This window comes from Lithobates pipiens, unplaced genomic scaffold (genome assembly GCF_037356315.1).
Source record: "Lithobates pipiens isolate NorthernLeopardFrog02 unplaced genomic scaffold, aLitPip1_a1.2 Scaffold_8, whole genome shotgun sequence".
In the NCBI taxonomy this organism is placed as follows: Eukaryota; Metazoa; Chordata; class Amphibia; order Anura; family Ranidae; genus Lithobates; species Lithobates pipiens.
In genome coordinates, this window is record NW_027507903.1 from 575,546,002 (window position 1) to 575,566,729 (window position 20,728).

General features: G+C 43.9%; 1 protein-coding gene across 1 annotated transcript in view; it reads right to left on the reverse strand.

The window, feature by feature from the left end:
• The window catches only part of CDC37 (cell division cycle 37, HSP90 cochaperone), a 59,855-nt gene that overhangs the window by 6,217 nt on the left and 32,910 nt on the right, over positions 1-20,728 (reverse strand). Inside the window, exons 2-7 of the mRNA XM_077470220.1 lie at positions 19,851-19,972; positions 17,199-17,474; positions 16,034-16,139; positions 15,559-15,674; positions 2,246-2,368; positions 1,502-1,684 (exon numbers count right to left, since the gene is read on the reverse strand). Of these exons, the coding sequence (XP_077326346.1) occupies positions 1,502-1,684; positions 2,246-2,368; positions 15,559-15,674; positions 16,034-16,139; positions 17,199-17,474; positions 19,851-19,952 (906 nt within the window). The 5' untranslated portion in view covers positions 19,953-19,972. The remainder of the gene's footprint in view (positions 1-1,501; positions 1,685-2,245; positions 2,369-15,558; positions 15,675-16,033; positions 16,140-17,198; positions 17,475-19,850; positions 19,973-20,728) is intronic.

A 20,728-nucleotide genomic window follows, 5' to 3' on the forward strand; every position in this document is an offset into this window, starting at 1 on the left:
CTAAAGCCCCTTTCACACTGCTGAGACTTGAAAGTCTTGCGATTTTGATGCGATTTCAGGGAATTCCTGTGTAAACTTGTGGTCTATGGACCTCAACTTGCATCAAAGTCGGACCAAAGTAGTACAGGGACTACTTTGAAGTCGCACAGATCTGAACGGTACTCTTGGAAATCATGGGGCATCACTTTCAATACAACTTTGCAGTCCCAAGTGACACAAGTGTGAAGGGGGCCTAAGTAGGCCTTTTCCCTGCTGAAGTTTGCAGAAAAGAGCATCAAAAAAAAAAAAAAAAAGTCTTAAGTGTAATGTTTAAGTGTAAAGTGTAACAAAATTTGGTTATGTTAAATGTGAAAATCAGAGGTGTTCTGTCACATTAGCAATCATGTAAGGTCACAGCAGGTTTGCTGCCAATTTTAAAATGTAATATCTAAACAGTCCCTCGGATTTACAAACACTGTATTTAAGCATATAAGCTCAGTTTTGTGTTGAAAACAACTGAGAAATGTAAAACTCCGGTGGGTGTAACAAGATGTCCGCTTGCCCCCTTCTCACTATCATTACTGTGCATTAGTGTGGGGTGTAGCAAGATGGCGGTGATGAAACATCACTTCCGGACGAGACAGTGGCCGCAGCCAGGTGTACCAAGATGGCCGCCTTTCCAAAGCCATGCGATCAGCAGAGTGCTCCGTGGATCGTGTAGTGTGCCAAGCCAAACAGGGTGACCCGTTCGGAATGTGGATCTGTGGCGATCTGTTGCACCCCTACAAAGGGAGTCTCCCAAAAACCCTCCTAGTGGGTGTTCATTATTGGCTGTCCAACTGCTTGCTTTGGTACATCTTATTTGTCAACAAAATTATTTCATAGAATACAGTTATTCCATCCGTACAATACATTGGTCTTATATGAAAAGATGAAAGCTTTGGAGATAAAAGTACATGTAAACTCTCTCCTTGTAAAACAACCCATTCCATTTAAAATAGTGTAAAATATTTGTGTATAGATATATAAAACATTAAAAATACCCTTTTTTATTTTTTTTTTTTAAGTGATCACATATGCTCTGTTCTCAGCTGAATAAGGAGCTCAGACAGCTAAAGGAGGAGAAACACCAGCACACTGGTCTTCCCAGTGAATGACTGTGCAGGGGAGGCATTGGGAAAATACTGATCATTGAAGGAGAGCAGACTGAGTTCTCAGCACAGCTAGAAAACGGATTACGGTGTGCTCTCCTGCCTATTGTGGTCAGTTTTTTATTTATTTTTTAATAGGAAAGCAGAGGGACTGGCAGGAACACCAGGGCTTTTTACACAATGGAAATACAAAGAGAACAGAACAGGATACTTTTCCATACAGGTACATGGCAGATCAGGCACATATCAGGAATAGGAAAAGTTGGCAATTTAAAAATCAGCACTCAGTGGAACTCAACATAAATACAATCAATTAAAAATATCACATTTACGTATTCTTTAATGGCTGGGGTATTAAAACTACTACTTACAGGAGGAAGCGTTTCATAAACTTCTACAGGATCCAGACCTCCTGGGCCTAGCCTCTTCTTCCGTTCCTCTTCCTCATATTCCTTCAAGGCTTTCTCTATCCGCACCTTGGCTCTCTCCCGGACTCTCCCCTTAAAGGATTCCAACTCGTCATTGAACGCGTCCATATATTGCTGATCTGCGGTCTGAGAAATGGAGATTTTTTTAAAAGAACTTCCAAAATCAAGCACAAGTTTACAGTGGTTAGCTATACTTTTCTAACTTTTTCCATTACCAAAATTTAAAAACTGATCCTGTCACAGAAAAAATAATAATTAAAAAAGGCTCCCACTTGTCCCAATTTGTAGAAACTTCAAGCCACTGCTAAAGAAAGCCCCCTGAAGGATCTTCACATGCGACACCCTTGTGTCCCCATGACACTAGTGTGTCTTGCAATGACGTTGGGGTTTGAGAAGGAAATGCACACCATTCAGCCAGCTTAGCTCAGAAACAAAGCAAAGATTTTACAACCCGTCCATTCAGAGCGCATGTGCCCGCAACGTCACCCGCTGCATGCAGTGTGAATAGCACAGTTTAGAAGATATTCATTGTACCTACAGGTATGCCGCCTTACCTGTAGGTACAAGTTACAAACAAGAAGATGCATTTTATTTGATAGTGGTGTGCGGTCATCTGACTTTTTTTCTATTCTTTCTGTTGTACTAAGGTACCCATGGCTCAGGACATCTAATAATCCACGCTCTAACCTTAATCTTGGTGAAGAACTGGCGGAAGCAGGCTCTGGGATCCACCTTCAGGCTCTTAGCCAGTTCTAAAATGAACTGCATGACGATGGTCTGGTGAGCCACTTGTTCCATCAGGGCGTGTTTCTACAGCAAGAAAACACAATTGTTATACCATGAAGAGTCACATGTAACACATACAGAAGACCTGACAGCATCAATTAAAAACAAATCAGATGTATAAGAAAATATATACAGAGTGGGTAACAGAGTATATGAAGGTACTATTATCCACACAAATATTAAAGTGGTTGTAAAGGTAAAAAGATTTATTGCCCTAATGCATTCTCTACATTAAATAGTGTTAAGTCTAATTTAAAAAAAACACTGCCAGCCACCCTTTAAGGGGCTGGCATACCACACTATGCAAGTCATTTCTATAAACGAGCACTGTAAATACCTATTTAGAGCAATCTTCAGGCCCGGTCACGTGACTCGTGGCCGCTTTATAGCTCCGATACATTGCTTCTGTGGGAGGGGCCAAGATCTCCCGCAGAAGCCCTGTCTCGGAGCTGTAAAGTGGCTGAGTTTTTAGAAAATACTTACTTAGTGTGGTATGCCAGGCTCTAATAGAGGGGCTGGCAGTGACCATTGTAGGTTTTTAAAATTTTAATAGTGGCGGGGACGGAGAGACACACACACACACACACACACACACACACACGGGGGGGGGGTGAGTCGACAGGCAAGGAGGAGGGGGAGAGAGCAGAACAGAGAGGATATCTGCGGATGACAGAGGGATGCACTCTGACCACGGTGGTCAGGGCTCAGCAGCCCCAATTTTCGTGGTTAGTACAGTGAGGGGATACAGGAAGGGTTTTTTTTTTTAAGTTTAGAGGGGAGCAGATTACATAGCACAAGCACTGTGCCGTTTAATCTGCTTTAAGGGACTGAATGACATTTTTTGGGGGTTAACAAACACAAGGAAAACAGCCCTTTCAAAAGTTGATCCTTCAGGCCCCTCTTTCACTTATCACAGGACACTTGGTAGCAGCAGGAGCCACTGGCTTTTGCTGTTGTCAATCCAAGAGCTGCTTCCTGTGAGGAGGGAGCAGGGGCAGGGCGGAGCCACTCTACGTGTGTCTATAGACGCACAGCCCAGCATTCGCTCGAGACCTCAAGAGCACCCCATAGCAAGCAGCTTCCTATGCGGGGCACTCAAAGAAAAAGAGGAGCCGCCAAGAGCATTGGTGAGGGACCTCAGAAGAGGAGGTTCGGATGCGCTCTGTGCAAAAAAAAAAAAAAAAAAAAAAAAAGTAAAAGAAGTTTAAATCTTTACAATCACTTTAGTCATAATGTGGCAAACTGATGTACTGCCACAGAACATGCTCACTTTGCTTCCGACAAGAACTGCAAAATCTCTTCTGCCCCATTCACATGGACACCCTCTGTTCAGTCTTAGAAGGGGATCCTAGACTAATTCCTGCTGGGCTGGATCAGAACAAAAACAGACATAAATGGGACATCCGTGTCTGTTCCCTTCTCTACCTCCATCTTGTGACCCACATGATCCCCATTCACCAACATCTGGTTTGTGTAGGCGCACAGCAGGGAAGTTAAGCACACTTTCTTAGCTGAAACTTGCTGTAGTATTACAAGTAAAAGAACCAACACACCCAGGAATGAAAACTATAAAATTAAAATTCCTACACAAGGTCATGGTAATAACCAGAAGATTATACATGTGCACAAACACACACACAGTCCGAATTACAATACATCAGTATTTTCAAACATCCCACCCACTTATCTTAAGGCTGGGTTCACATATATGCAAATTGGATGTGGGTTTTTTCGCATGACAGGCGAGTTTTACCGTCTCTCAATGGAGCCAGTTCACACAGGTCCAGGGTGGCCGGGGTGCAGCCTGTGCACGTTTGGGTGTGGGTCAGGTGAAATTTCAGGCAAAAATTCTGACCTGAATCACATCTAAACCGGTGAACAGACACGCACCAGACCCCAGGCACGAACCTACGAACAGACACGCACCAGACCCCAGGCACGAACCTACGAACAGACACGCACCAGACCCCAGGCACGAACCTACGAACAGACACGCACCAGACCCCAGGCACGAACCTGCGGCCACACATATGTGAACCCGGCCTAAAAGGTAACCACACAAGGAGAGTCATCGGTGTCTTAGCAATGCCATTCATAGTATTAGTTACCAAACCACAAACTGCTGGTAGGACTTAAAGTCCACTTCGCAGGTTTTACCTACAGGTAATTTTATGATACAGCTTGCCTGTAGGTAAAATGAATATTTCCCAAATAAGCATCATGCACTCTGATGGGATGGCATACTCATGCGGTCTCTGTGCGCATGCATAACAGTATTGTGGCTCAGCCATTTAACCACTTCCCGACCGCCGCACGACGATGTACGTCGACAGAATGGCACGGGCAGGCATAAGGGCTTACATGTACGTCCTTGCCTGCCCGCGGATCGGTGCCTGCGGCGGTCGGTATTCGTTCGGGAGCGATCCCGGACGAGGGGACGGCCATTCATTCATGGCCACCCCCTCGCGATCGCTCCCGACGAATGAAAATGCTCCGTGACATCACTTCCTCTCCTGTAATGTAAACACAGGAGAGGAAGTGATGTAATCTCTCCTCCGTGTCGGTATTTTTCGTTCCGACACCGAGGAGAGAGGATCGGTGAGTTGCACCAACACGACACTACACAGTAGAACATGCCAGGCACACTCACACCCCCCAATTACCCCTGCCCCCCAGTCACAGTGACACCAATGTCATTTTTTTTTTTTTTTTTGCATTGGTGTCATTTGTGACTGTAATAACTGTTAGGGCAGTTAGGGTTAGCCCCCCTTTAGTTCTAATGTGCCCCCCTAACCCCCCCAATAAAGGTTTAACCCCGTGATCACCCCCCGTCGCCAGTGTCACTAAGGCTGGGTTCACATTGCAGCGGTTTATGAGAACGAATGTGATTCGCACCGCACTGCAGTGCAAATCACATCCGATCTCTGTGCGATTCGAGTTCAGCCATACAGATAGTATGGCTGAATTCGCATCGCACCCGCCGCAAATTCGCACGGGACCCTTTTTTTGGTCCGCAGCAGAATCGGATCGCATGGGTGTTCACACCATGCGATCCGAGTTTGCAGATCGCACTGCGATATGCGAACTGATCTGGGGGTGTCATTAACATTTCACTGACACTCCCAGCAGTTCGCATAGGGCAGTGTGAACTGCCGCCGGGAGGCATGCGATGCGGGAACCCGCCGCGGATCCGTGGCGTTCCCGCATCGCTCCAGTGTGAACCCAGCCTAATAAGCGATCGTTTTTCTGATCGCTGTATTAGTGTCACAGGTGACGCTAGTTAGGCAGGTAGGTATTTAGGTTCGCTGCAGCTTTTTATAGCGCCAGGGACCCCCATATACTACCGCATAAAGCCCCCTGATTGCCCCCTAGTTAACCCTTTCACCAGTGATCACCATATAACTGTTACAGGTGACGCTGGTTGGTTAGTTATTTTTTTATAGTTTCAGGGCACCCGCCATTTATTACCTAATAAAGGTTTAACCCCCTGATCACCCGGCGGGTGTCATTTGTGACTGTAATAACTGTTAGGGCAGTTAGGGTTAGCCCCCTTTAGTTCTAAGGTACCCCCCTAACCCCCCCAATAAAGGTTTAACCCCGTGATCACCCCCCGTCGCCAGTGTCACTAAGGCTGGGTTCACATTGCAGCGGTTTATGAGAACGGATGTGATTCGCACTGCACTGCAGTGCAAATCACATCCGATCTCTGTGCGATTCGAGTTCAGCCATACAGATAGTATGGCTGAATTCGTGTCGCACCCGCCGCAAACTCGCACGGGACCCTTTTTTTGGTCCGCAGCAGAATCGGATCGCATGGGTGTTCACACCATGCGATCCGAGTTTGCAGATCGCACTGCGATATGCGAACTGATCTGGGGGTGTCATTAACATTTCACTGACACTCCCAGCAGTTCGCATAGGGCAGTGTGAACTGCCGCCGGGAGGCATGTGATGCGGGAACCCGCCGCGGATTCGTGGCGTTCCCGCATCGCTCCAGTGTGAACCCAGCCTAATAAGCGATCGTTTTTCTGATCGCTGTATTAGTGTCACAGGTGACGCTAGTTAGGCAGGTAGGTATTTAGGTTCGCCGCAGCTTTTTATAGCGCCAGGGACCCCCATATACTACCGCATAAAGCCCCCTGATTGCCCCCTAGTTAACCCTTTCACCAGTGATCACCATATAACTGTTACAGGTGACGCTGGTTGGTTAGTTATTTTTTTATAGTTTCAGGGCACCCGCCATTTATTACCTAGTCTCACTAGTGTACCCCTAAATTTAGGGGTGTCTACTTTCCAAAATGGGGTCATTTGGGGGGGGTTTGTGCCATCTTGGCATTTTATGGCCTTCAAAACTGTAACGCCCTTAGAAAGCCTGAAGGCGGTGCTTGGTTTTCGGGGTCCCGTACGCGGCTAGGCTCCCAAAAAGTCCCACATATGTGGTATCCCCGTACTCAGGAGAAGCAGAATTTATTTTGGGGTGTCATTTCATATATGCCCATGGCATGCGTGAGCAATATATCATTTAGTGACAACTTTGTGAAAAAAAAAAAAGAAAGAAGTTTGTAATTTTCCCGCAACTTGTGGCAAAATATAAAATATTCCATGGACTCAACATGCCTCTCAGCAAATAGCTTGGGGTGTCTACTTTCTAAAATGGGGTCATTTGTGGGGGTTTTGTGCCATCTTGGCATTTTATGGCCTTCAAAACTGTAATAGGAGTGAAGTCAAATATTTACGCCCTTAGAAAACCTGAAGGCGGTTCTTGGTTTTCGGGGCCCCGTACGCGGCTAGGCTCCCAAAAAGTCCCACATATGTGGTATCCCCGTACTCAGGAGAAGCAGCAGAATTTATTTTGGGGTGTCATTTCACATATGCCCATAGCATGTGTGAGCAATATATCATTTAGATACAACTTTGTGTAAAAAAAATTAAATATTCAATGGGCTCAACATGCCACTTATCAATTTCCTTAGGGTGTCTACTTTCCAAAATGGGGTCATTTGGGGGGGTTTTGTACTGCCCTGCCATTTTAGCACCTCAAGAAATGAGATAGGCAGTCGTAAACTAAAAGCTGCGTAAATTCCAGAAAACGTACCTTAGTTTGTAGATGTGACAACTTTTGCGCAAACCAATATACAATTATTGACTTTTTTTTTACACAGACATGTGGCTGAATACATTTTGGCCTAAATGTATGACTAAAATTGAGTTTATTGGATTTTTCTAATAACAAAAAGTAGAAAATATCTTTTTTTTTTCAAAATTTTCGGTCTTTTTACGTTTATATCGCAAAAAATAAAAAAATCGCAGAGGCAATCAAATACCATCAAAAGAAAGCTCTATTTGTGGGAAGAAAAGGACGCAAATTTTGTTTGGGTACAACATTGCATGACCGCGCAATTACCAGTTAAAGCAGCGCAGTGCCAAATTGTAAAAAGACCTCTGGTCATTTACCAGCAAAATGGTCCGGTCTGAAAGTGGTTAAACGGCCGGAGCCCGTGATCCCGGAAGGAAGATCAGGTAAAGGTGGAATTGCTGTCAGAGGTGACAGCATGCCATTGGAGGGATCTGGTCTTTAGGCAAGTCTGACAGAATGTGTTAGTATGGGGACCTTTTTTTAGTTAAATTTACAAATGCTTTAAAGGACAGATTTAGTAAGAGTTGCCTAGAAGTTATGTTGTGGCATAGAGCCTGCATTCACACCTGACCAGAGTGTGTTCCTTTTGATTTTTAAGCATTCTACAGGTGCTTTTGAACATATGCGCACCATTTACAAACACTCCCATTAAAGTGCTTGTAAAGTCTTGTTTTTTAACAAACATGTTATACTTACGGCACCTGCCTCTTCTTGGATCCCGCTTCTGTGCCCCTGGCCCCTCCTTCCTGTTGAGTGCCCCCCACAGCAAGCAACTTGCTATGGGGGCACCCAAGCCAAGCAGCAGCTCCGTGTATCCATTCAATGTGGAGCTGCGTTCACCCCCCCGATGGGCTTACCAAATTTGACAGCAGCGGGAGCCAACGGCATCGCTGCTCTGTCTCAGCCAATCAGGAGGGAGAGTCCCGGATGGCCGAGACCCTCGTGAACATCGCCGGACAGAGATGGGGCTCCGCTAAGTATTAGGGAGGCTGCTGCACACAGAGGGCTTTATCTAAGGTGATTGTAAAGTCTTTTCAAAAAACAACAACATGTTATACTTACCTGCTCTGTTGCAGTGGATTTGCACAGAGCAGCCCAGATCCTCCTCTTCTCGGGTTCCCTCTTCGGTGCTCCTGGCCCCTTCCTCCTGTCCCCACAGCAAGCAGCTTGTTATGGGAGCACTTGAGCCGAGCTGTAGCTCCATGGGCCTCCAACCCTCTCTCCTCCGATTGGCTTTGATTGACAGCCGTGGGAGCCAATGGCGCTGCTGCTGTGTCTCAGCCAATCAGGAGAGGAGTCCCGGGGGTGACCAAGGGTCTCGTGGACATTGCTGGACAGAAATGGGGTTCAGGTAAGCATTAAGGGCTGCTGGGGAGGCTGCATTAAGAGATATATAAAAAACACCTTAGCATAAAAGTGTGAACAGTGATAATTAGAAAGAACAGGATTCTGCATGTTGATCATAGTCATACATACTGTAGGGAAAGGAGCAGAAAAATGCACAAGTGTGAATGGGGGTTTAAGATGGCAATGTAGGCCATTCACACATTGACGCCTGCACTAAAAGGGTCACTTTAAGGCTGGGTTCACACTGCTGCGGAAGCGAGAACCGGATGCGATTCGCACCGCACTGCAGTGCAAATCACATCCGATCTCTGTGCGATGCGAGTTCAGCCATACAGATAGTATGGCTGAATTTGCATCGCACCCGCCGCAAACTCGCACGGGACCCTTTTTTTGGTCCGCAGCAGAATCGGATCGCATGGGTGTTCACACCATGCGATCCGATTCCTGTCCAAGTTTGCAGATCGCACTGCGATATGCGGACTGATTTGGAGGTGTCATTAACATTTCACTGACACTCCCAGCAGTCCGCATAGGGCAGTGTGAACTGCCGGCGGGAGGCATGCGATGCGGGAAAACGCAGCGGATTTGTGGCGTCCCACATCGCTCCGGTGTGAACCTGGCCTAAGGGAATGAAAAAAAGCCAGTAAAATTATGTTAAAATAATTGTTTTAACCCCACTGGTTTGCTCAACCACAAAATGATAATAAAGTTTTATTTAAAACAATTCAAATAATAGGAGGAAAACGATCCCTTGATCAATTTTTGGCTGGTAGAAATCAAAATTTTGTATGTTGTATGGATAACATAACAGCTTTTTTATTTAATTTTTTTTCCCTTTTTATATATTTGAGTTAAGACAAACTTGCATACAAAAAAGAAAAGCTTTTGTTGTCCAACGCAGTTCCTAGAGGGTCCATGCACTTAAACAAGCAATAAACGATTATCATTACACACATTACATTACACATACATGTTATTAAATGTATAGTTACAAGGAGCTGCACAGGTATCAGAATTATGAATCAGTGAAATAGTAATTGAAAATCAATAGGGTAGTTGGCATGACCAAAGAGTAATCAAGCTAGTGTATTTACACATGGTTGAGGGTCCGAGGGCTATCCATCCATCTTCCCCACATTTTATGAAATGTAGTTCTTTTCCAAGTCTCAAATGTGAGTTTATACAATGGTAGAGAGTCATTGATTAATTTCAACCAAAGAGGTCTCAATGGGGATTGCGATCCCTTCCATGATAAGAAGATGGACTTCTTTGCATAAAAGTATAAAATGCGGAGTAGTTTCTCAGCATGAGAGGGAATAGGTAGGTCAAAGATGGCCAAGAGGCAGTTCTTGGGATTCAGGATGTTTAGTAGACCTAGTGCAGAGGAGATAAAAGAGCCTATATCTAGCCAAAAGTCCTGAACCACTGGGCAGTGTAGGAAGTCAGCAGTTTGGCCAAATCCTCTAAAACATTCTGCGGAGGACAACCCCATTTTATATAACTTGGCAGGGGTAAGGTGGGAGTGGTGAAAGAGCTTAAGCTGTATAATGTGGTCCTTAGGAGTACATCACTGAAGACTTATACGTGTCACTAAATTCAGACCAGTCGGCCTCCATGAGGAATGTCTTGCGAGATCCACTTTGTCTGGGCAACCTGGACTCTAGGGTTACAGTCTGTGGTGAGGGCAGCATAATATGTGGAGATAAGTTTAGTGGGATCTGGTCTTAGCATTTTCTCCAGTTAAGGCACTTTAATTCCGTGTACACACGACCAGACTTTCCGGCAGACTACGTCCGACGGTCTTCCGACAGACTTGGCCACACACAATCACACCAAAGTCTGACGGATTGGAACGTGATGACGTATGACCGGACTAGAATGAGGAAGTTCATAGTCAGTAGCCAATAGTTGCCCTAGCGTTGGTTTTCGTCCGTCGGACTAGCATACAGATGAATGGACTTTGTAAAGATTTGAAACATGTTCTAAATCTAAAAGTCCGTCTGATTTTTCGACAGCAAAGGTCTGATGAAGCCCACACACAGTCGAATTGTCCGACGGATTCGTTCTGTCTGACCTTTGCTGTCAAAAAGTCCAGCCGTGTGTACACGGCATAATAGGATTATCCAGAGAACCAAATTGCGCACGGACAGCATGTCCGAATTGGTAGTAGTAGAATAGGTAAATGCGTGGGAGGTCAAAGTCTGCGCGCATTTGGTAAACATCGCAGCTCTAAAGCCCCATACACACTATCAGTTTTTCTGCTGAGTTTTTCCTTCAGATTTACCAAAACCATATAATATGAGGTCAAACCTTAAGAGTTTCAATGTGTTTGCAATCAGGCAGGCCCTTCTACTACATGGTTTTGGTAAACCTGAAGGAAAAACTGAGCAGAAAAACTGATAGTGTGTATGGGGCTTTAGTTGTACAACACTGTAAGGCCTCATGCACACAGGCATACTTATGAGCACAGGCAGCGTGCATTCAAGGACACGCACCCACACAGATATCAAGCTGGGACCAGCAGCTGTTGCATTCCAATAGACATGAACGGGATAACCTGCACATAAATGCACGCAACACCTGTGCATCCTGTTAAGGCAAAGATGTGCGCATAAGTATACCTATGTAAATGAGGCACAAAAACGGCTTCCTTCCTGTGAATCTGCCAAGATTAGTCATGGGTGGTCCTGGGGACACCAATCTCCATAACTTCAACAGGAAAATCAAAGATAGCTGGGCAGAAATGTTGGCAGAACATTCATTCAATAGCTGGCAGCAGAGATTTGTCCATCCATGCTGTTTAGTGTGGATGGGGGAATCTATGGGATTTCTCTCATTCATACAGTCTTTATGCATATGGCCAGATTTAGTCTAGACCAAACTAACTACCACTTTACTTCTGGCATCAGAATGAGCCAGAAGGAAGGTGTAAACAACTAGAATTCTTCATGCGGTCTTATGCCCAGGAGAGCACAACCCAAGATCAGCGTGGGCACAGGCCAAGGGTTCCTATTTTCTTTGGCAGCCGCTGTACAGAACATCGGCTCCTTGTATTCATTACAGTGCCAGAACAATAGAACAGCTAATAGAGGGAAATTACCCATCAATCAAGTAGAGTCACAATCAGAGTCAAATAAAGATAGAAATCCCACAGGGTACTCAATTTGACAATGGAACAATCAGTAACGTTTAATTATTCATTAAAGCTTTGTGATTACCTGAATTACAAGATCAAATGGCAACTTCAGTGCTACATATACCAGATATCTGCCCATATTACATATTATAGTGGCAGACATTTTTTCTGGTGTGTACCGATCAGCCATAACATTATGGCCACTGAAAGGTGAAAAACCCTAATTATGTCATTACAATGGAACCCAAAAGTGGGTGTAATAAATTAAATCAGTAAGTGAACATGTTGTCCCTGAAGTCAATGTGTTGAAAGCAGAAAAAATTTGCAATTGTAAGGATTTCTTGATTTTGACAAGGACCAAATTTGTAATGGCGTGATGACTGGGTAAAAGCATTTCCAAGGACCAAACAAAAGAGGTCCAAGGAAGGAAAACCGGCAACAGGATCAACGGAGAACAAAGGCTCATTGATGCACGTGGGGAGGGAAGGCTGGTCTGTGTAGTCCAATCCAATGGAAGAGCTTTTGTAGCTCAAATTGCTGAACAAGTTAACGCTGGTTCTGATAGAAAGGTGTCAGAACACTCAGTGCATCCCAGTTTGTTGAGTATGGGGCCACATAGCCGCAGACCAGCCAGGGTGCCCAAGGTGACTCGTGACCACAGCCACAAAGGTCTACAATGAGAACGTAAGCATCAGAACTCAAACATGGGGCAATGGAAGAAGGCATCTTTAAGGTGTTGACTTGGCCTCTAAATTCTCAATATCTTAATCCAATCAAACATCTGTAGGATGTGCTGGAAAAACCAAATCCATTCCATTAGGCCCCCAGCTCATAACAGGACTTAAAAGATTGGCTACTGATGGCTTGGTGGCAGATACCAAAGCATACCTTCGGAGGTCTAGTGAAGTCCATGTTTCGATGGGTCAGGGCTGTTGTGCGGCAAATGGGAGACCTACTCACTATTAGGCAAGCTTATAAAGTTATAGGGACAGTTCACACCAGATGCAGTTCTGTGTGCTTTTTTGCTGCCCTAAAAATGCATGCAGTGTTTTCCCATGTATTCCAATGGCTCTAGTTAACTCCATACAGTCAGTTTCTGGTGCAGAAACGGACTGCATGGTGTGAACTAGAGCCATTGGAATACATGGAAAACACTGCATGCATTTTGTGCAGAAAAAAAAAAAGCACACGGAATTGCATCTGGTGTGAACTATCGCATAACAGATTAGTGTGCGGGTGCGTATATATTTGAAATTCCAAATTTGATGTCCAATATAGTGACATATCAAACAATAACACCAGTGTTGATGCAGCAATTCTTCATAGAAGTTCTTCAGTGATCTCCCACCACCAAATTAATTTAAAAACTCACCACATGGCGCAGCTGTCATCACAGCAACAAAAACACCCAAAGTAGTATATTGATCCAGCAAGAAACATAACAGCATAGGGACTCCAAGGACCTCTCCTTTTTATAGCCTCCAACTGCAGATGAATGAAGCTCACCAAGAGCCACAGAGAAAGTTCAAATAGAGTAGTATTTATTGTTAAAACCATGCATACAGAAGATAAAGGACAGTGAATCAATAAACTCACATCTGAAAGCCGTTGTCAACTCATAATCAAGCAGCAGCAGAGATTTTGGAGCCGACGTCACGGCGCTGCTCGATTATGGGTCACAGCGGCTTTTACTGGTGTTCTTGTTTGATATTTATCACTATATTGGACATCACATTGCAATGTCAACTTCAAGATTTGGACTTTATTGCATTACTCATTTATGCTCTATGTTCTTTGCTTTTTATGCTTTTTGAGGCACTTCACTATTTATTTATACATGCCATGATTTTTCCCCAACTTGCTCCCAGTTGATTGAAGATCACAGCGGTGTGTCAGACCTCTGCAGAGATACCACTGCTTTTCCATTAAGCGCACGGGTCACACTGTGCAGCATGATGGCAGGGTACATTTTCATTACATTAGTGTATGGAGCTACTTTCAAGAAAAGGCATTGAAGGGCTTAATTCACTGATGGAGGTGCGTTTTAGGGCTTTTGGCTATCAGCCAGCTCTTGTCAACGAAGAGGTAAAAATGTGCACGTTGGGGTATTATAGCACAACAGGTTAATGAAGATTTTGTTGCAAAGCTCTAACCGCTCACTCAACCAGACCCAACTGCATCAGTCCCATCCCTTCGCTGGACTGACTCTTTTGCTCTCTAGATTAGACTTCTAGTCTTCACACACACAGACTACATGTCTCAATAGCATCTGTCACTTAGCTCAGATGTTCATCTGATTTCGGTGGCTGGTCTTTTTAGGACCAAAGTGGTCTAGACACACTTTCCAAGCATTATTATCGCATGCTGCAGCTTGCCACAGAGGCGGCCCGATTGCAGATTCTACCCATTTGTGGGCAAAACCCACCTATCTCGAAATATACTCCTTCATGAGGGTACCTGTCCTTTTTCTGCCAAAGCTGTCTCTTGGTGTCACCATATTTAGGCTGGGTTCACACTATTGCCACATGCGGCTCACAGCAGGAGTCCGGTGTGTCCCTCCGTTCACCGATTCAGGTCCGATTTCAGCCCGAATAATTGGCAGGATTCAGACCCGAAACAGACCAAAAGATGCACAGGCCCCCCCAGACAAATTTGCACAAGAGCCACCACAGAGATATGTGAAGCGGCTCCATAGAGAGCCAGTCAATCTCTTGCTATTGCGAACTGGAGGCGGAAAATCCGCATCCAATTTGCACTTTTTGAACCCAGCCTTAGGCCAACCACACATGGCTCAATATTCTGTCAGTTTGCGAGCTGAGAGAAAATTTTATTATATATATTTTTTTTATTTTGTAAGTTATGTTGTGTTTGTGTGCAATAGTAATGATTTTAGAGAGTATTTTTATCGAAAATATTGGTGTGATAAACATGCTACCATCACGTTGCCTACAAAATCAGTAGCATCTTTTTAATTTTTTTCTACCAGTCTTGTGATTTCAGAAAATGTATAGATTCAGGGGTCTTTTACAAAAGTAGAGCGCAGGGGCCTGGCAGTGAAAGGTGTAAACTGCTGTCCACCAAAAAAAAAAAAAAAAAAAAATGGGAAGAAGTTTAGCTGCATACTATATTCACTTTATACAATCCCCAGGCTCCAGGCTTCACCAAGGGACATTACAGACCTGCATTCAGTGCAAACATTCCCTAAGCTCCAGGCAGAAATGATTAAAGCAGAACTTCACCCAAAAGGTGAAGGTATCTACTCCCACTTCTGGTCAGATCGCTGTTGCAACATTGAGCTCCTTCTCCCCGCTGTCTTTTGAGACACATCACAGGTCCCATAAGACTGCAGGACCATTCACGACACACACATGCAAGTTGCCCATTTCCCTTGCCAACACCTGCACCCAAAACCAACTGAAGAATCGGCTTGGGTGAGGACATCACTGGATCCCTGGACAGGTAAGTGCCCTAATATTAAAAGTCAGCAGCTACAGTATTTGTAGCTGTCGACTTGGTTTATTTAGGAGACACTGGAGCTCCTCTTTAAAAAGGAACATTGTTGGGATGAGATTACTCTTACAGCAGATTCCTCACCTCTTCCACCTCCAGGTCAATGCACCAGATGACAAGATAATTGGCTGTCTCTTCACACACCAAGTGGGAATTATCAGATAAGTATTTCTGGCTGTCATCCCAGCGATGCAGCATTCCTATTGGACCAAAATAGAGAATATAAACTGAGCAAAATACATCAGTACCACCCACAGCATCCGTCAAAGCCAAAGAGCTGATGTTATCATCTTGTGCCCCTAGAAACTAGCATAAAAGTTAGGAGTATGAGGGACACAAACATTATTCTGGACCAAAAGGTTTTATTTTTCAGGTGTAAACAGATTGAATAAATAAAACAAGATTTGAAAAATTCCAAAAGATGTCATGTGGAGTTTGGTGTCCCTGTCAACCTGTTGGGTGCCTCAGCTCAACTAGGTTGACAAACTAGGCATGTAGAAGATGAACCTCCCCACTGCCATAAGCCCTGAACACAAGACAAGAGGGTATTCCTACTTACCAAAATGTTTTAACTGCTTAACATTCTTTTCCACAAAGGTTTTGTGTTTTTGCTCCTTCTCTTCTTCTGACACTTCATTATTTTCTGGTTTTACATTAAACACGCTCTAGAGAAAGAGAAACCAATGTTTAGAAAGAAAAGCAAAACTGCGGGTTTAAAGTAGGCTGACCTATGCTGGCCATAGACAGTCAGTTCTTTTTCGTTCAGCCAGATATACCTTGCCAAGACACTGTATTCTGACAGCGGGACCTACAGTCGTCCGAATACACTGATTAGCAGCTGCAGCCAACCCACGACAAATAAATTCCATTTAAAAAAAAAAAAAAAAAAAAAAAAAAAAAAGACAGGCCTCAGCATCTTCTCCTATGTGTTTGTTTTTGGCCATCTTCATTGGCTGACACGGGATGATATCACCCCTATGTATGCGCAGGAGCTAGTCATTCCAGCACACAGGGATCAGGTTGGCCGCTTTTGTTCACAAGACTTATTCAGGTTTTGGAGAAATCGAGGCCTGGCTTGTAATTATTATGCTGAACACTGACTGCATTTTTAGCCAATAATTTTCTAACCAGGTCTGACTTATTTTGAATGAATGTCTGTTGAGCTAGGTGGTACATGCAAGGACACTCGGCTTGAATTTCGACACAGTAAGAATTGTGTAAAATTTGAGTCGTCTATGGTCAGCTTCGGTCTCATTATGATGTTTTTTTTTTTTTTGTTTTGTTTTGTTTTTTAAACGTAGATAAAATTTTATTGAACAAACCATATTTATTACAAAATCCAGATCATATGCACTCCAGTAGGACATAATTGATTTAGACTGAAAACGACACCCCAAACGGAGGTCGAAACACAGTGCATTTGCCTGCACCGGATCCCATGGCACTTTTTTAGAATGAGATCCGGTTACAGTACATTTTAAACAGTAGTGCATTCACTACTTTGGTACATTGCGATTTTAGCCTATTCAAAATAAATGGGCCAAAATGGCACGACACTGAACCACATGTGAATCTCACAGGAACGCACACAGTGTGTTTCTGTGCAATTCATGTGCAGGGGCATGATGTGAACCGGCCCTTAAAAAAAAAGAAAAAAAAAAAGAAAGAAATTCCATAGTCCCCAGGAACCAGTGCCCTGTAAAATCTGTGATGTGATACAATACCTTGCTAAAGCCCTCTTTGCTCAGTGTGTCCACATTCCATGGCAAAGTCTTTTCCTTCTTCTTCAGCTCATCCTCCTTCTTCTGCCACTTCTTCTCCTCTTTCTTCAGCTGCTCCATCTCCTGCTGCAGTTTCTTTGCCTCAGACTTTGCAGATTCTTGGACCTCCATCTCCTTCAGTTTCTTCTGACAATCCAGTAATTTTTTCTTGCATTCATTTGCCCCTTTCGTCAGTTCTTCCTTCTCCTTTTCAAACTGCTCCATCCTTTCCACACGGGCCTAAAAATAAAAATTAGGAACTTTAGTAAAGAACGTGGCAAGCTTGCAGAACCTTTCCAGTCATAATTCATATACTACAATCTTGTCCTCCCAAGGGCATTTATGTGACTTTCCTTTACACCTCCACCACTCAACTGTTCAGCCTGCGGATGTAAAAATATATATCGGGTAAGCTTTTCTACTCACACGCACATTGCACCAAGTACTGTTACGTGTTCTCTTAGGTGTCACATCGGTTGCATTATTTGTATGTTACCTCTCTGACTCTTCCATACCAATAAACACATTTGAAAAAGAAAAAAAACACTACATTCAGGTATGAAGGAGCATGTGACAACTCTGGTGATTGGCTCAGCACTTTCATATGAGATCAGGAAGACTCTTCGTCCTTGCGTAAGCTACAGTACCTTGAAAAAGTATTCAAACCCCTTCAAATTTTACACATTTTGTCATGTTACAACCAAAAAGGTAAATGTATTTTATTGGGACTTTGAGTAATAGACCAACAAAAAGTGCAACATAATTGTAAAGTGGAAGTAAAATGATAAATGGTTTTCAAAAGATTTTTTACAAATAAATATTTGAAAAGTGTGGCGTGCATTTGCATTCAGCCCCCCTTACTCTGATACCCCTAAATAAAATCTAATAGAACCAATTGCCTTCAGAAGTCACCTAATTAATAGAGTCCACCTGTGTGCAACTTAATCTCTGTATAAAGTCAGCTGTTCCGTGAAGCCCTCAGGAGGTTTGTAAAATAACCTAAGGGGAACAAACAGCATCATGAAGGCAAAGCAACACACCAGACAGATCAGGGATAAAGTTGTGGAGAAGTTTAAAGCAGGGTCGAGTATGGCACAGCTGCAAACCTACCAAGACATGGCCATCCTCCTAAACTGACAGGCCGGGCAAGGAGAGCATTAATCAGAAAAGCAGCCAAGAGGCCCATGGTGACTCTGGAGGAGATGCAGAGATCCACAGCTCAGGTGGGAGAATCTGTCCACAGGACAACTATTAGCTGTGCACTCCACAAATCTGGCCTTTATGTAACAGTGGCAAGAAGAAAGCCATTGTTGAAAGAAAGCCATAAGAAGTCACATTTGTAGTTTGCGACAAGCCATGAGGGGGACACAGCAAACAAGAGGACGATGGTGCTCTGGTCTGATGAGACCAAAATTTAGCTTTTTGGCCTAAAAGCAAAGCAATATGTGCAATGGAAAACGAACACTGCACATCATCCTGAACACACCATCCCCACCGTGAAATATGGTGGTGGTAGCATCATGTTGTGGGGATGCTTTTGTTCAGTATTGCTAGAGAAGCTGGTCAGAGTTGATGGGAATATGGATGGAGCCAAATACAGGGGAATTTTTGAAAAAAACCTGTTAGATTCTGCATAAGACTTGAAACTGGGGCGGAGGTTCACCTTCCAGCAGGACAACGACCCTAAACAAACAGCCTGAGCTACAATGGAATGTTTTAGAGCAAAGCATAGTCATGTGTTAGAATGGCCCAGTCAAAGTCCAGACCTAAATCCAATTGAGAATCTGTGGCAAGACTTAAAGAGGAAGTAAACCCTGATGAGTTTACTTCCTCTTTCATTCCCTGCAAAGGTAAAGCATAATGGACTACTATGCATCGCATAATAGTCCATTATGTGTCACTTACCTGACACAGGAGCCATCGAAGTCACTGCTGTCCCCTGTAGTCCAGCACATCCATCTTCTCGGTGGGTCTCGCTGCTCCGCCGCTGTCATTCAGCGAAGCTGCGATGACGTCACTCCCGCGCATGCGCACGGGAGCCACCACGCACATGCGCCGTAGACAGCGGTGCCTGTCTTTTGGCTAATATCTCATAAACCGTGTAGGTTTAGGAGATATTTCTTGGACCTACAGGTAAGCCTTAATCTAGGCTTACCTGTAGGTCAAAGCGTGTTGTAAGGGTTTACAACCACTTTAAAAATTGCTGTACACAGACGCTCTCTATCCAATCTGACAGAGCTTGAGCTATTTTGCAAAAGAGAATGAACAAAAATATCACTCTCTAGATGTGCAAAGTTGGTAGCGATATCCCCAAAAAAGACTTGCAACTGTAATTGCAGCGAAATGTGATTCTACAAAAGGTGGTTCTACTAATGCACGCCACACTTTTCACATCATTTTTTTTATTGGAAAACCATTTATCATTTTCCTTCCACTTCACAAACATGTGCCACTTTGTGTTGGCGTTGGCATTGTTGAGTTGGAGCCTTCTCAGGGCTATAAAAGGCGAGGGGGGTGAGAAGAATTTTTTTCTTCAGCCGTATTGAAAGTTTACAATGTACAATTGCACATAACAGTTCCACTTTAAACTCTGCAAAACAAAAAGTTTTCTCTCACCTGGTGGCGCCACCTGAACAAGCTAGCTGTATCAATGTTGGGATGAGTGTCGTCTTCATCATCGGACACTTCAATGTGATCCCACACGCTGTAGTCAACCATTGTGCAAGTATGTGAGGTAACTGCAGAGACAGGAAAACAACAACTAAACAATGGATCGCAGGAAGCTACGAACATAAAATAAATACATAAGACCAAAAGGGTGGGCTTTTCAACACAGAGGCTGCAATTGCTGACCCCTTCTAAATTATATAAAGACGAAGGCAGAACCTTTTTTTTTGTATCCTCATAGGACCCCCCACTGATCTGAATCTTACAACAAGGGCTTGTTCACACCAGCTGGTGAGTGTTAAGCCCCGTACACACCATCAGATTTTCTGCTGAGTTTTTCCTTCAGATTTACCAAAACCATATAATACGAGGACAAACCTTAGGAGTTTCAATGTGTATGCAATTAGGCAGGCCCTTCTACTACATGGTTTTGGTAAATCTGAAGGAAAAACTCAGCAGATAATCTGATAGTGTGTATGGGGCTTTACGCTCCCTAAAACGTGTGCACTAGGGCGATGTGATGTGTTAGGCTCCATTCCCATTATGTAGGTGTGAAGAAGCATGCACATTTTGTAGAGATCGGCCGATATTTGCCGTTTTTTAATTAATCAGCATCGGCCGATTGTGATGATAAAAAGGCCGATTTAGCGGGACTTTGAAATGACTTCTGTATAGAAGTCAGTGTAAGTTGCCTGAGTCCTCATAGAAACACTTTCCTCCTCTCTGGGCAGACTGCCAAGAAAAGAACAGAAAGATACAATGTTTACACTTGTGAATGAATGAAATCATCTCAGTGTGTAGAAGTTCTCAGTTTAACCATTTAAAGA